We start from the raw sequence: 16,261 nt of genomic DNA, 5'->3' as shown, positions 1-16,261 counted from the left end.
GATAAACTAGCACGCAATGGCAAAACCGCTTTTGGTTCTTTGTATTGTGCACTGAACGCATTCAATTTGATAGGTTTATACTCAGTTTCAGTTCATTTATTTAACCAAACAAGAACAAATCACCTATTGGCATTTTTTCAATGCATCCTGGGGGGGGGGGGGGGCGGTGACCCCCGCATAAAGAAACCCAACATTACAACAACTGATCGAAATGAAATCAAACATCAGCTTACATGTAAATAACTTAACCTTCGTTCGCAAGTCGTCACCTATTTACAACAAAAGTAACTCAAGATAACTTGATACGATAATCATCAAAATGATAATAACAATAATGATAACAGACTCAGGCAGTGGATTAACTTAAAATCAAAGTAACGAAAGGTGGAATTTGCATATCGATGTGTTGCTGGTCGGGCATTGATTGTGACAAAGTTGATGAGTAAATGAAAAAGTACTGAAGAGTGCAATCTGCATATACGGACAAGTTTATTCGATTAACTCCGAGGAGGACCCCCTACCCCAAAACTTTTAACTATGTGTATCATAAACGTATTCGATGTGTGGCTCTTCTCAAACATGGGTCCTCCATATAACATTTTGACCGAGGGACGGCCACAACCGAAGCTAGGTACAAATTTTTACCCGAATGAAGTGTTGATAAGTGCATTTCCCAATTGCACAATGTTACAAAGAACAAAATGAAAAAAAAAAAACAATCCAAGAAAGGTTGATGGATAGGAATACCAATATAACTTTATCCAGAAATTGACCTCCAAAACTAGGCAATTTATCACATGTGGGATAATATCCATCACTGATCATATTGTTGCTTTTTTTTCTGATAATATTGAACATCTTGCGAAAATCATGTTCTGTGATGAATAGGCTATGCTGATGTTTTTAGGTCAAATAGATCCTTCTTAATATCCTGGCTTATCTGTAACCGACTAATTACAAGAGAGGGTAAATAGAATAACGAAAGACCACTTATAATTCAAAACATATTTATTCATATAAACTATTAATATGTACTATACACTATACATGCCATAAAAACTATTCATATATATCGTGTAGTACTTGTATAGTACACTAGTGTACAATGGTATATACTTTTTTTAGGAGGGGCATTTAACTTAAGAACAATATCAAATTATACAAATATACACAACATTAACAATTTGTTGAAATTCAAACGATTCAATACTCGGGCATTCCAGGTAATAATTCTTATGTTTGGTACAATCGAACATACATACATGATACAGTGGAACCAAACTTCATTGGTGGAACTTTTACAGTAGTCTGGAATCCAGCCGTGTTGTCAGGAAGCTTACCTTAAGGGAGCGACCAAAGCACAACACGGCTGGATTCCAGGCTATTTTTACATAGAATAAAGCAGTAGAACAAATGGCAAACATTTACATTATGCATAAGTACGTAGAAACAACACAATCTAAATTTCTTAACTTGCCATTTGCTATATTCCACAGAAAACTTTTCTCAAGATAGATGACACTTTTAATGATAACCTACGTCACATGGAGATAACAGTAGCACTGGCTCCCATTTAATGACGGTCTCAATTACCTCCCTGACAGTTAATCGCTGTTTAACTACCCGTGGTTGAATGCATGGGGACTCAGTCATGAACCGTAGGTAGTTATCAGCCAATTCCCACCAAATTACCTATCGACCTTCTGTGCAAGCCTAGTAAGCTACTGAAGTCTCAAATTCCATTTACAGAACGTATTTCATTAAACTTAAACATCTTAGTATTAAAACGTGCATCGTACTAGCAAATAACAATTGATATGTATAATTCGAATGTGCAAAATACCAACCTTAATCCAAACGAGTCGTACTACATTTAAAACACATTTTATAACATCTAAATGATGATATTAAACAAATGGCTTATCATATTCACTGTATTCACTATATGCATTACCGTATACGCAAAATACAAACATTAATGTTAAGACCGTCTTTGTACCATATCACATAAATCGCAAATGGATACAGCAAAATTACATTGGACATTTCAAGTCACAAAACAGAAGTTCAACTATGCACTGATTGTACATAAGCTATTACAAATAATAAAATAATACTCCCTTCTAGAGTTTCGAGGTCCTAAAAATGATATTCAACACAGTATTTTCCGTCAACTTTTATGAGGTAAATTTGTGGGACGCGTCTGTCTAATCTCGATCGAATGTAAGTCAACAAAGAGACGCAGAAGGTAGTTTGCGGTCACCAAATTAGATATTGATTTACACGTGGGAGACAATTGAGATTCTATCAAAGTCAAGTGTTTTAAGCAAAGTATTGAGTTAGGTTCGATCTATTTCGTCATTATGTATGTAGAAACTCATTGAATAGGTCCCACATAGTCTGCCTGTATGGACAAAGGATCGAATTCTCGTTTGCAATCTGTGACATTATTATTTGTTCTCCGATATCTTTTTTTTTTCTTAATCTATGCCACAAACTTATTTCACTGCGCTGCTGTGTCGCACAATCAATAAATCATTCATTTGCTGGCATAATTGGTTCACTGTTTCTGCAGTACGGTTGAATAACGTTTTGATGTGGACAAAAATTGATGCACATGCGTATGTCATCAATATAATCAAATCAACAATACCTGATTTTTCCGTATAAATATAAAGTTTCATGGAGGATTTTTTTTACAATACTGCGGTCACTTTTAACGTCATGTGTAAACTCTTTTTTCTCCCTTTTGAAAAAAAAGTACTCAACACAAACTACATTTTAGGATCTATTTAAAGATTTGTATGGCATGAACTATCTTTGAACATAATACTTGACGTTCTGGACCGCATCTGTAAACAGCGACACCTATGCTGCAGTACAATGTGAACAGAATGGCCTTGAGGAAGTGATAGACGGTTACCAAAACGTCAGTTAGATAAAACATTTGGCTATGTTTAAACAATCTTCTTGTTCAGTGAATTATTTACCTAACCAAATGGTGGTATGTTGTATGTTTAGAAAATGTATAGACATATTGTCCTGCTATTGACCGTTATAACTTGTACCCGAAATAGGGAAATAAAGAAAGTGGCCGATAGCCAAGGCGAACTACGTTCAAATCTACTTCATCAATAAATCATTATATGAGCCTATGCGTGACCAGATTGAAGTTCGGATCTCCTAGACATTGTACATAATCGCACTGAATCGGTAAGTTTGATTCTGTGTACATAACAGATATAGAGAACGTGATATGATTTGCAATGGCGCAGAGTGTATGTGGTAATCCCATATAGTGTTCGGCATCAGCGTATTGATTAGGCAACATCAAGTAAGTGTTATGGGTGACAACGGATTCTGAAAAAAAAATTGTGAGAAAACATAAGAGAAAATACCAAAATGGGAAAATATGCCATGTGGTAGCCATAGATGTACTTGCAGAAGTGACACCAACGAAAAATATGTAACCACGACCTTAGTTTTAGAAGTGAATCTAGCAAGTTTAAAGGTAAAAGTTGGCACCAATATGGTAGCAATGACTGTAGTTGTTAAAGTAATAACAGTCTACCACACTAGCTTCATTTTGTGCACCTCTGGAATAAAGGTCATTTTGGCTGTTATACCGTATTTTGTTGCCTATTACAACGTTTTTGATGTCTATATAAAGACCTAGATACCTTGATTTTTACCCATTTTGTTCTTTGCATCCTCTTATTAAATTCTGAATCTGCAGAGGATGTCATCCATCAATTTACTTGCTGTGGCTTTTGATACTAACTTATGGATGGTTTGATAGCACAAGACAGCTAGGCACTCAAGGCTGGCTTAAGCGGTTAGTACATCATCACATCAAATGTGTCAAATAATACAAGGCAACTATAAAGGCAGATTTTCGCAAAGGCGTTAGTAATCAGAATGACGGCTTAGCAATGTTCGTGCTTCCAGGACAATGGTCACTTTTTCACAAAGCCACAGAAGGTCAAATTTAAAGGACAAAGTGAAACATTGTTTCCTTTGAAAATGTTGGCATTCTGGAGCTGGATGTTGTAGATACGATTTGTCCAGTTTTTATTATGTTGGAAAAATTAACTTCAAGGCATGTTCAGGGTGTCGGAATCACTCTAAAAGAAGGCTGTTTGGATGCTGTTTAAAGGATCAAAGTGCGTTTTGATGCGGTTTTAACGTGGGATGCAAAGAGTAGATACATAACAAAAGTTAAGAGGTTGGATCATCATGACAATGTTAGTCTCTCGTTGACTAAACTTCGGGTAGGAGACTTTTGGATAGCTTACTCTCTAAGCTGAACGTTCGTTTAACGAATTTCATGGAAAACGAAAAGTTATCCCTACGCTGAGTTTGTTTTACTGTCTTTGAAACCATACGTTTGCATCGTAGACCATATTCCTAGTATAAAACCAGGGGTCTTGCATAAATGCACCTTTTGTTGCATTGAGGATTTTTTAACAATCGTCATCTAGTGGAAAATAAAGGTCTAGTGAACCATGTTGATATGATTATATGGATGAAACCCTCTGGGAACCACAAAACTGTTGTGAGCGTGCCATGTTTTGTTGCCATCAATGGTATATATATTTTCTTATATTTCAGCTGCTTTGTATGAGTCAAGGTGGTATGGTTGTATGGTTAAAACCTTTTTTTCTTCCTTTTTGTAACAGCCTAAAATTTTATGCGCGCCAGATGTCATCCATATAATCAAATCAACATGGCCGAAGCGTAAGGGTCCTGTCATACTTGTGCGTATATCAAGTTCGTATAAGTACCGTATTGCAATCAGAGATTGACGTGCGCTTTTTTGCCGTTTCATGAAATTACAACCTCAGCTCCTTTTCCTAATGCACAAGTTCCATTACCCACAGTACATGTATGTAAGGTGACTACACTTCCAGCAGAGAGAAAGGGAAAGATCATTAACTGCTTTCGTTCAGTATCCCTTTTCTGACAGTCGATCCCTTCAACGTATGGGGTGTATGCTTGGGCAAAATAATTTAGGTAAAGATCCAAAACATTAATGTACCGAAACTATACCTGCATAAACTTGCGCGTGACAAGTAGGTAGCTGTTGTTGTTTTTTTCTACCTAAAACGTGTTATTCCTACCCATACCATAGAGTTTCGGTTCAGGAAAATATGCGTAGTGTTTACAATTGACATCATTTTTATGCGTTTCTCAGTAAAGCATGTGTTCTCAAATAAGGTCCCAAAAACTCTGGAACTGCAGGAGCATTTTGTCAAAATCTTCAAAGGAGCATAACGGAACAAATGAATGGTGAATTTCCGTGATATTTGGTATGCAGGTACCCGTGGCAGAGATGTACAAAATGAAGTGCAATGGTCTCTCCCTTTAACCTCTGCTTTGAGTGTTCGTTGACCCGACAATCAGGATAGCTGCACCCCATAGACACGTCGTTGCAATTAGAGAGTGCAACTATTGCTAGGCTCCTAACGCGCAGGGTCCATTATCCACAGTTCCCTTGAGGTAAAATGTCTGCCTGGTTGAAATGGGTTCAAATTTACCGGCGCCAAGTTCTTAAGTCAATCATCATTTTTGTCAATCCGTGGCAAATTAGATTTGTGCATTATTGATTACATTTGCCAAAGGGGTTATGTTTCGGGAGCCGTTTTGTATGTGGACAGAATATTTTGAGAATCTGTGAATGAATATTTATGATATTTGGTATGTGGGTAGATGTTGGGGAAACGAAGGTCAACTTCGAAAAAGTATAAAATAATATTTAGTCCCCCACCTACCGACCCTTTTTTTCAGGCATTGTAATAGGATACATAGCATTTTTTTTGCTGGTCCTTATAAAATCAGACAACCAAATTCTTCACAGAAAGCAAACAAAACTTTCAAATTGATGTGTACTTGTGCAAGATAGCAGTTATGCGGGCATCGTTAATGGCCAATTAGAAATAATTGCGTCTTGAAATGCTATTAGTGTTACGAAGGCCCTTATGTGTTTTTTCAAGTGTTAGTTAAATAAAAGCATCGCTGTCTCTTTTTAGAAAATGCGGCGTAGTAATTCCGGCTCTTGATATTTAAAATTGTCCCCACTATAATCACGCAGCTATTAAAAGAGCTAATACATCCGCCTATACAGACAAAAAAAATAACACTCTTTTCGTCTTGAAATAACAAAAACCAAACTGGGACCGTTCGTTCTTCTACTGTCTTAGAAAAGATTAAAAAAACTTAGAATGTAGGACAATCTTTTAGTCTATAGGTACTGTACTATAGTTTTTGTTTGCCATTTTCATGTTATTCAAAAGTAACCAACGGGAAACAATTTGTAATAAACTTATTTTAGCATAATGCTATTCTTGTTCAATATAGTTATATTTCTTACCTACTTCGAGAGTCACAGATCCATATGTTAAATGTTTGTAGGTAACAGTCACACCGAAGTTGTGTTGGCTACGTCAACCGGTGTTGTGTTGGTTTCGTCCACCGGAGTTGTGATGGTTTCGTCCACTGGAATTGTGATGGTTTCGTCTACTGGAATTGTGATGGTTTCGTCTACCGGGGTTGTGATGGTTTCGTCCACCGGAGTTGTGATGGTTTCGTCTACTGGAATTGTGATGGTTTCGTCTACGGGAGTTGTAATGGTGTCGTCCACCGGAGTTATAATTGTTTCGTCCACAGAAGTTGTAATGGTTTCGTCCACCGTAGTTGTGATGGTTTCGTCCACCGGAGTTAGGATGGTTTCGTCCACCGGAGTCGTCAAATTCTCGTTGTCCGACTTTGACGTCGTGGAGAGGCACGATTTCTCCGCTTCCCTCATGCAGTTTTTGACCGACTTTAATTCTAAAGCCGAGCCACAACTCTGTTCTTTCGAAGATACCTTCCGAACGGACGTACAGGTCAATATGGCTCTGTAGGCTACACGAAACTCCCTCTGACGTATTGTATATATGATGGGGTTAATGGAACTGTTGCTGAGTAGTAGTATGTGAGCAAAGAGGTTGAGTTCAGGAGGCATGGGTCTGACTTGTACGTCCAGTATGATCATGACGATCTCGGGGAGAGTGGTCATGACGAAGACACAGAAGATGACGAACATGTGCTTGGTCCTGTGTATGGTGACCTGGAAAAGTGAAAGTGAAATGTAAGATTGATATCGATCTATCGATGAAGGTTAGACATTCAGGTAATAAGTTACGCCAAAAAGCAGTACCCAACAAGATCTTTTTTGCATATTAATCCACAGCTAGGATATAAAAACTCTCCAACAAGATTTCTCCATTTTTAAGAAGGCACCGGATGGTTATCTGACCGTTTCCAAAATAATATCCAGTTGCTTGAGTAACTGATTTTTGGATATCCAGTTTAGCTCACTGAGTAGCTATCATTTCACCGGTTGTGACAGAGAAGACAGTTGCTATTGTACAGCATTTTTACAGGTTCTTTGTACAGAGAGAAATTAACCTAGTTCTTTTCAACAAGTACAATGAAAAGTGGTAGAGGCTCTCACTGAACCTCAACAGCTCGCTCAACGAATTACATCGATAAAAAGGAAAACAAATCATATGTTTATGCTTTGTGTGTTATAGTGTTTTTTTCCAGCCATACGCACATGTCTGGCGCGATATTTTCATTATAAAGTCAAGGGTTGAAAAATTCAATTTTGAATCGTAGCAACGCCGTCAAGGTGCCACAGACCAGTCAGATACCAGAGACTATAAACATTTCCTGAAGCGTGCAATACGGGCAAGCAACAGAGCCGGAATAAAATTCACTGTCTCTAGTTTATGAGGCAGGGTTGCTAACTACCGGACAACACACGAAACAAAGCATTAATATTTCAATCTTGAGTTGTTAAAATTTCGCTTTGTGACTGTGAGTCGTGAAACATAAATACTTCTCAAGGCAGCTGGGAATTGGACGGTACAAGACAGACAGTTGATATCAGTAGACTGATACGACTACAGGGAAGCAGGGAATTAAAAGCGCAGGCGTAGTTTTCCCCCGTCGACCCTCGCCCACTGCACTGATAATGAGCACCACAGAGACATAAACGTTGTTTCTTTCAGACGTACAAATTCGACCTTAAGTCATGAGCGGAGGTACTCCTTGATGTACGGGACCATCTCGACGTGAGTCGAATAGGTATTGTCAAAAAATGATTCACAACGTGAGGACCGTCTTTCGTATGCCTTTTTATTTGGATGTGTCAAGTTGGCAGGAGTGGGTTGGTGAGAGCTCAGCGGACGAGTCACCTGTCATTGCTAGCTTGCACATCCCCTATTTTTTTTTATTCATAATGTTGTTTGAATGTTGCCAAAAAATGAAGACAGGAAAAATTTAATTGTGAAAACGCCAAGACGTAACCAAGCAGTATCCGGCTGTCCACAGGCACAAATTCATGGCCTAGGTGTCGCCTCCACTGGCACCGTTTTTATTGTAACCAAGAGGCGTCGTGTGTGGCGTATTGGTAGAGCGTTCGGTTTGGAATCTATACTAGACGTCCCGAGTTCGATACCCGCCGTGCCCCCCATGTTTACCCTTCTGAAAAAAGCACTTTACACGGCTTTCCTTACTTCACTCAGATGTAAAAATGGGTACATGAAAAGAAAAAATACTCTACATTCACCTTCTGTTTGTACTGTACATGTGGCACTGTTGATATAGGTTACTAACTTGAGTGCAGTGCCACATTGTCCTAGTCTGTCCAAAAGCAAATGGGAAAAAAACAAACATTTAGAAGAGCTACCCTGACTGAATAATACTAGCAACTGAACTTTGCTAATGCCAGAATCTTAAGAGTAAGAATGTATGTGTCCTTACCTGTAAGGCTTCGTCTCCTCTTGTCTTGTCCGCACTCCTCTTGATACTGAGGAAGATATTGACATAACACACCGTCACCACAACGTTCGTGGCCATGACCGCTAACGCCGGAAACGTCAGGTAGTAGTAGAACGTCAACGGGGAGTGAAAGTTGTAGTCGCACGCGCCCAAATACCGATCATACCCCAACTGTCCGAACCCCACCAACGGCGGTACGGCGATGGCTACGGCGAGAAGCCACGATGCTGCGACCATAGCGAGACAGCGGGTAAACCGGTACTTTTCCCTGTACACCCCGGGCGGTTGTGTGATACGGCAGTTGCAGTTCAGAGCGATCAACCCCGCCGCCATAGTAGACTCCATAAGGCTGACCACGTTGATAGCAGCGGCTATGCTACACAAGGCGCTATCGAAGGCCCAGTTCGCTCTGATCACCGACACCGCCGACATAGGGTCGTAGCAAGCCGCCACCAGTAGATCGCTCACGCACAGGTTGAAGATGAACAGGTTGTTGGTGGTCCGGAGGCGGCGGTCCATGAGGATAGCGAGGATGACCATGACGTTTCCAACGATCCCAGCCAGCGCGAGAAGTCCGTACATCGCACCGGCGAACCACTTCTCCCACGGCTGCTGTAAGACCAGCACCGCCGCCGGCTCCACCATCATCGTTCCGTTGTTGTTCCCGTGCAGTCCCGTTGCGTTCATCTCCCCAGTCGTCTTGTCACGACCAGCGATTCTGACACTTCGATAAATCTCCTCTTCTTGAATAATACATCCGCGTGGAAATCAATACATGGCGCGGTTGGGATAAAGGGTTTTTCTGGTTCACTTGGGGGTTCCCTGTACAATATATGAGAACAATGCCTTCCTGAGGGTCTGCATGGGGAAATCATGGCAACACTTACAACGAAATTCATCAGAACAGGCAAACACTTGAAACGTTGAATACAAGAGAACTGGCCTCGATATATCAAATTATTTTTTGGGAAATGTTTTGGAAATTTAACACGTTTAACATGTTTTGGAAGTTCTTCAGATTGCTTAGATGTGCAATTTGTTTAAATTTGGCGTTTTGATTTTGCGGTAAGAATACTTTATGAATAGTATTTGATAATAAAGGCTTATAAAAGATGATAAACAACGTGCTATGTAGCATTTAAAGCGGTCAATTATACTTCACGAAGAATTCACCGACAACAATTAACGTAGAATAAATGAATGAATTAACTGATTAGTATATCAATGAACGATTGTATAAGTGTTGAATTTTACATGTTATAACAACACAAAACATGCACGTAAAAGAATCATAGATCTAGAATGGCTTAGAAGGATTTTGAGATGGCCGGTTGCAATTAACGTCGAATTAAAATAGCTCCCTTCGCTGCACAAAAGAAGACATGCACACCCTCCTACTCGCCCAGCCTATACGGTGTGTGCACACCCCAACTGAACCCATACTTGGCGCGACGCCTAATAATTTCTGCGTCGAGCAGCTAGAAAACAATATGTTGTTTATGGTATATTTGGCGGCCAATTTATTTCGTTAGGTTCCGTTGAATTTGCAAAAAAGATTAAACGAAAATTTTGTATTTTTTTAAAATTCCAATAACATATAACTAGATTATTGTCCCTTGATATTTTCAAGGAGGTCATGGGGGAAATATCACCTTTATCACCTCGTTGATATTTCCTGGTATAAAGGTATCAATATTCTGGCTAGGAATGGAATTTGAGAGACGATTTTAATGCGCAAGACTCATACTCCAATGGTCAAAGATGGTATTAAACCCTATTCAGACCGGGGGGGGGGGGCTTTTGAGGCCCGCGCCAACTTCGATGTCCTATAACGCCAGAACGGCTTACGCTAGAGCCACCAAATTTGGTGAGTTTTCTTAAAATATTGTTGGCAACAATTTCACGAAGTTTGACAAATTTTCCATTTTTTCGTGTTGCCATGGTAACCTTTTGTTGACAGGCTGTTTTGCCAAAAATCACTATTTTTTATTCTAACAATGTATTTTTCACATTTATTTGCTATATAACTGCTATTTTGTTACATAAATAAAATCTTATATTATTTAGCATATCTTTCATAATTATATATGCATAAATTATGCTAATTTGATGACGTCATCAGCCCAAAATCCAAGATGGCGGACCGTATGGCCAGATCAAGAATAACAAGCTAATTATCCCTGAAAATTTGCAACTACCTGGTATTTTTTCATCAAAAACCATCTAAATGAATGGATAGAGTCTATTTCCATTGCCCTTTGTGATTATTTGTTGCAAAAAAAGTATTTTTCAAAATTCAAGGTGGTGGATATAATATGGCGGAGCCCAACTGGTATCTTAGATGTGCATGGCGTCATTTTATGACGTCATTTTGACGTCATTGATGTTGCTATTGGCAACGCAAGTCGTAATAAACATTATTATTCCGTTATCTGCACTTGTTCTTACATTTTTGTAGAATAACTTGAAGTTTTCTGAGAATACCCTTTTTTCATGGGTCCGGCCAATATAATCAAATTGATGACGTCATAATTACGTCATCTTACGTCAACGTAACGTCAAACGTCAAATACTTGTCAGACATTATGTCGATATCATGTCCTAAAAATTTGGTGGCTCTACGGCACGTCGTTTTAGAGTTATAGGACTTCAAATTGGAGGGCCTCAAAAGCCCCCCCCCCCGGTCCAGGGATGACCAAAAAAGCCCGGTCTGAATAGGGTTAATGTAAATATGTTTCATACCAACGTAAAGGATACCGATTTTGATTTTAATCAGGTTGTAACACATGTTTACATAGTGGCATAGGGGCCCAAACCTACACGACATCTTCCTATCCCCCCCCCCCCAAAAAAAAAGCAACAAACTTTCCACCCGAAAATCAAAACAAAATGATGTCAAGAAAACAAAAGATACAAACCTGGAGTATAGCTGCAATGCAAAGAAAAACCTCCAGGATAGGGGTAATATAGACCTTGGTCTTCTAATCTTTCTGCGATGACAACATGCCAAATAACAACACAATTTATCTAGCGCCTCTTGAATGATATTTCCGACCATAAATTTCTAAACACACACACACACACAGACATACATAAAGGCAAACAAACAGGCAGACACCAAAAGAAACACCAATTGTCACGGAGGTAAATTTTTTTTCTAACCGGGCAATCCTGGGTGAAAGGCAGTTCAGCGAACTCTGCTAGACTCATGAGACTCTTATGTTTTATGGAACACTTGTGAAACTACCTGCGTCACTAGACTATTTGTTTCAGTCGACCTCGTTCTTGCTGGCTTTCTTCTTGCCTTACGTCCTTGGAAGCTAAAGTTAGATGTTCGACGTCAGCAACTCGACATGGGGGATGGTGTATTCAGCACGTATGGCAGAGTGGAGAGGTTTTGCATAGAAAGTTTCTTTTTACTTGCCTTCGGGCAAACGAGGACAATGCACTGCAATGGCACTGCACTCAAGTGAGTAACTTATATTAAGTACGGACAGAAGGTAAAGGTAGTCTTTGCTTTTACCTCCCAGACCGAAGTCAGGTACCCATGTTTACACTTAGGTGAAGTGAAGAAGGTCTTGTAATTAAAAGTGCATTTCCCAAGGGCACAACGCCGGGGCACGGCGGGGATTGAACTCGGGACCTCTAGTCTCCGAGTCGATCGCTCTACCAGTGACACAACACACGACGCCACATCATGCACACATTTAAGACCCCTTCACAGGACAATCGGAATGATCCGGAATGCTGTCTAAATGAAATTCATTGTATATTCTTGAGAATTCGTAGTGTATTCTAGAAATTCTCACTGCATTCCATATATCTATGCCTACTCTTTTGGCCGTCCCAAATGTTTTGTCATACTCATAATTTTTCATTTGAAGTGGAGAAATATCGAACGGTATCAAAGAGTATTCTAACTGTTCTTATCCCAAGTTATTACAACATTATTAGAAACATTCTGACCTCATTCAATGGAGAACCGAACGGCCACAATAATGGACATAAATGTATAGATTGCAGTGAGAATTTCTAGAATGCACTACGAATACTGAGAAGTAAACATTCAAGAATAATCATTCAGACGACATTCCGGCTTTTCTCGCCTCTCGTGTGAAGAGGTATTAGGTCAATTTGAAATTCCCGCCCGAATGTGGCACGACGATTGAAAATTCGTAAATGCCGGCTGGTTCTCCCTGATTCCTGCTGATTCGGTTTCAGTCCGAAGGCTTTATACAATTTGGTACGTGTATTACGTTAGGATAGTTACCAGGTGACTAATCATGTACACCGTGGACTACGTGACTAATTTATTTACGACAATTATTATTTCAGATGATATTACGCAAAGGAGGAAAAGTAGGTCGAACGAAACAAATAGGTAGTTAGCGAAGATCGCCCAATCGCATAAAGAGTTGTCAGGAAGGATCTAAATGTGATAGACATTTAAATGTTAGTTACATAAACGCATAGACACACAAATACAGAGGTTTCAACAAACAAGGGACATACACAAGCATCGAAAATTGTTTCTTTACAGCAAGTGAGTGAGTGAGTGTGATTGAAACTGAGTATGAGTGAGTGTGTGGGCGAGACCGTTCCGGTGTGTGTGTGCCTGTTTGTCGTGTTTGTGTGTGTGTGTGTGTGTGTGTGTGTGTGTGTGTGTGTGTGTGTGTGTGTGTGTGTGTGTGTGTGTGTGTGTGTGTGTGTGTGTGTGTGTGTTTGTGTGTTTGGTTAGCTTGGAATTGGATTCGGCATTCTACAACATTAGTTTGTGTCTTTTTTTTTAAATTTGGAATGTAAGGCAATCATTCGCTTATTTCGCAGCTAAATTAAAAGCTCCTCTTGTTTTGGAATACGGATAAAACTTGATGCGCGCGTAGAAAGTATGCATATAGTCAAGCCTAAGCTCGTCAATATTTGGCGAATGTACTATTTGTCTTTCTGACTGCTAAATCATTAATGAATAAAAGCTAAAAACTTTTGAGCAATGATATTTGACGTATGATTAGGACATAAGCAAAAGGAAAAAGCACAAGAGTGTGGCAGAGATTTATCTAACTACGTGACCACGCTAAGTAGGAAAACCTTTGTTGCCTAGATATTTGTTTCACTCGACCTCGACTCGATTTTTGCCGCTTTGTTTGATATTAATTAAAAGAATATCTGGTTTTTTAGTCACGTAGTCCACCATGTGAATACTGCCAATTAGTTACCTAGAAACTACTCTACGTAATATCATATACATATCAAATTTTAATGCGTGCATCATACGTCAAGCCTTTTATGTACTGGCAGTGATTGTACCGATATAAGCTATACATTATACTATTGCTGCGAAGCAATTTCTGACTAAATCCTGGACCACTTTAAATATCGCCAAGCATAAAAACTGATGCGAGTAGGGCTAGGTATCGGTACGGCGTACCGGTACAAAACCGGTTTTTCTTCTTGGACCGGTCCGGAAAAACCGGACCTGAAAAAAATAGCTGGACCGGATGTTGGACCGATTAGAAAATTAACAGATTGTTTTTTTCAGGCATTCACAAGTTTTGGCGCTTGTAGGTGGAATAAAATAACAAGAATGAAGTAGAGTAGAGTTTATAGTAATTTCTACCAAGTTTTACAGCCAATTGTACAGGTGCAGTTAGCGTCGTACGATATTAAAACGCCAGTGGAAGTCTTATACCCCACCAAACAGATTTCTTTGTAGTGAAATGGACCATTGGTATAAGTCATACTGAATCAGGTCCAGGTTCATGTCCGGACCTGGACCTGATTGTTTTTACCTGAACCGGACCTGGACCTGAGTTTTCTGTACTGGTACTCACCCCTAGATGCGAGCGGTTGAAGAAAGTTCGGAAAAAAATTGCCTTCATTACAAAAGCAAAGTGGTCAGGAAGGAACACACAGAACATTATACACCGAATGATACATGTAGGTTGTCTATATTTGTCCTTTCACATCTTATTGGTTGACTTGGAATTGACTTCGGCATTCTACAACATTAGTTTTATTTTGTAATATAAGGCAGATATTTTCTCATTTAACAGCTGGTTTGTACTATTTAAAGCATGATAAGAACTCCTCTGGGTTTGGGAAACGGATGAAAGTGGATGGTACTTATATAGTCTAATCAACCAGGCCCAAACCATTAAAGAATGCAAGCTGAAGACTAAATTTTGAACAATATTACTTGATCTATGATTCGAACGTACATGTTGTCAACGTGAAAAAGTACAAGACGGTGGAAGAGATTCAATGAACTATTTGATCACGTTAAGTAGGGTGATCTTTTCTACCTGGCTATATGCTTCGTTCGAACTATTTTTTGCTGCTTTGTTTAATATCATCTGAAAGAAAACCTGGCGTTTTAGTCACGTAGTCCACGATGTAAATTAGTCACCTGGTAACTATCCTACGCAATATTTTATGCGTATTAAATTTTAATACGTGCATAATACACGAAGCCTTTCATGTACTGACAGTGATTGTACAGATATAAGCTATAGATAATCCTCCGGCTGCAGGGCACTTTATGAATAAAGTTCTAAAGTGGTAACCGCTGTCCAAATAATCTAAATCTCTTCCTTTGCTAACCATGGATTAGCTATAGGTCACAAAAAGTAATAGATTTTATGGATGGCGTATGGATATGGATCTCCTGATTTTGGAAATAGATAACAATTTTTCCCTTCAGGGGTTCTGACAAGAAGGTACCATCATGGATATACATATTTTGTTGAAGCTTAATACTGTACTTCTGGAAGTAACGCTAGTGAGGTAACCATGACTGTAGTAGTACAAGTGAAACAGTTCTATTTCGATAGTAAAAATGGTACCAATGTGGTAGCCATGAGTGTAGTTGTCAACTTTGAACATGATGTCGATCTTCCACACTAGTGTCACTTTTTGCACCTCTTGAATACGTATATAGAGGAATTCTTTAGTGATGCCATGTTTTGTCGCTTTAAATATTGTTACAACGTTTATCTTGTCTAATTTGAAAACCGAGCCAAGCTTGAACTATGCGGCTCAAGATGTCTTTCTGAGGGATGACTGCAGTGTGCAAGATGTCGGTAGCTTGAGGGATGAATCTACTCTACTATATATTGAAAATCGAGCCATGTTTTTGCCCATCTTTTTTTTGTCGTCGCAGATTGTGTCATGCATAAAAGTTCCTTGCGGTGGCCTATGTGACAGATATGGTTGATTGAGTCAGTGGTTATTCCAAAGAATGCTGCCCTGTCTAGGTAATAAGAGGCGATCTGCAAAATAAAAGAAAAACTATCTGGTAGAAAATCACCTTAATTGGTCGATGATCGTTAGCGGACTATTTGCTACACGTGACCTCATCTTGGACGCTTTGATTTACGCCAACTTAAGACAGGCGTAGAACGTCAGTCACGTAAGCCACGATGGAAATTTCAAGCGA

At 39.3% G+C, this 16,261-nt stretch overlaps 1 protein-coding gene across 1 annotated transcript; it reads right to left on the bottom strand.

Moving 5' to 3' along the window:
- Positions 1 to 5,363: 5,363 nt before the first annotated feature.
- LOC118415157 (G-protein coupled receptor moody-like) lies at positions 5,364 to 9,673 on the bottom strand. Its single transcript, XM_035819534.1, has 2 exons — positions 8,809 to 9,673; positions 5,364 to 7,108 (listed from the first exon to the last, which is right to left on the bottom strand). The coding sequence occupies exons 1-2, from the start codon at positions 9,511 to 9,513 to the stop codon at positions 6,419 to 6,421; spliced, it is 1,395 nt and encodes a 464-aa protein (XP_035675427.1). The 5' UTR covers positions 9,514 to 9,673; the 3' UTR covers positions 5,364 to 6,418.
- Positions 9,674 to 16,261: the final 6,588 nt, after the last annotated feature.

This window comes from Branchiostoma floridae, chromosome 5 (genome assembly GCF_000003815.2).
Source record: "Branchiostoma floridae strain S238N-H82 chromosome 5, Bfl_VNyyK, whole genome shotgun sequence".
Classification (NCBI taxonomy): Eukaryota; Metazoa; Chordata; class Leptocardii; order Amphioxiformes; family Branchiostomatidae; genus Branchiostoma; species Branchiostoma floridae.
Note: the sequence above shows the minus strand (reverse complement) of the source record. Positions and strands in the feature narration are given on the sequence as shown.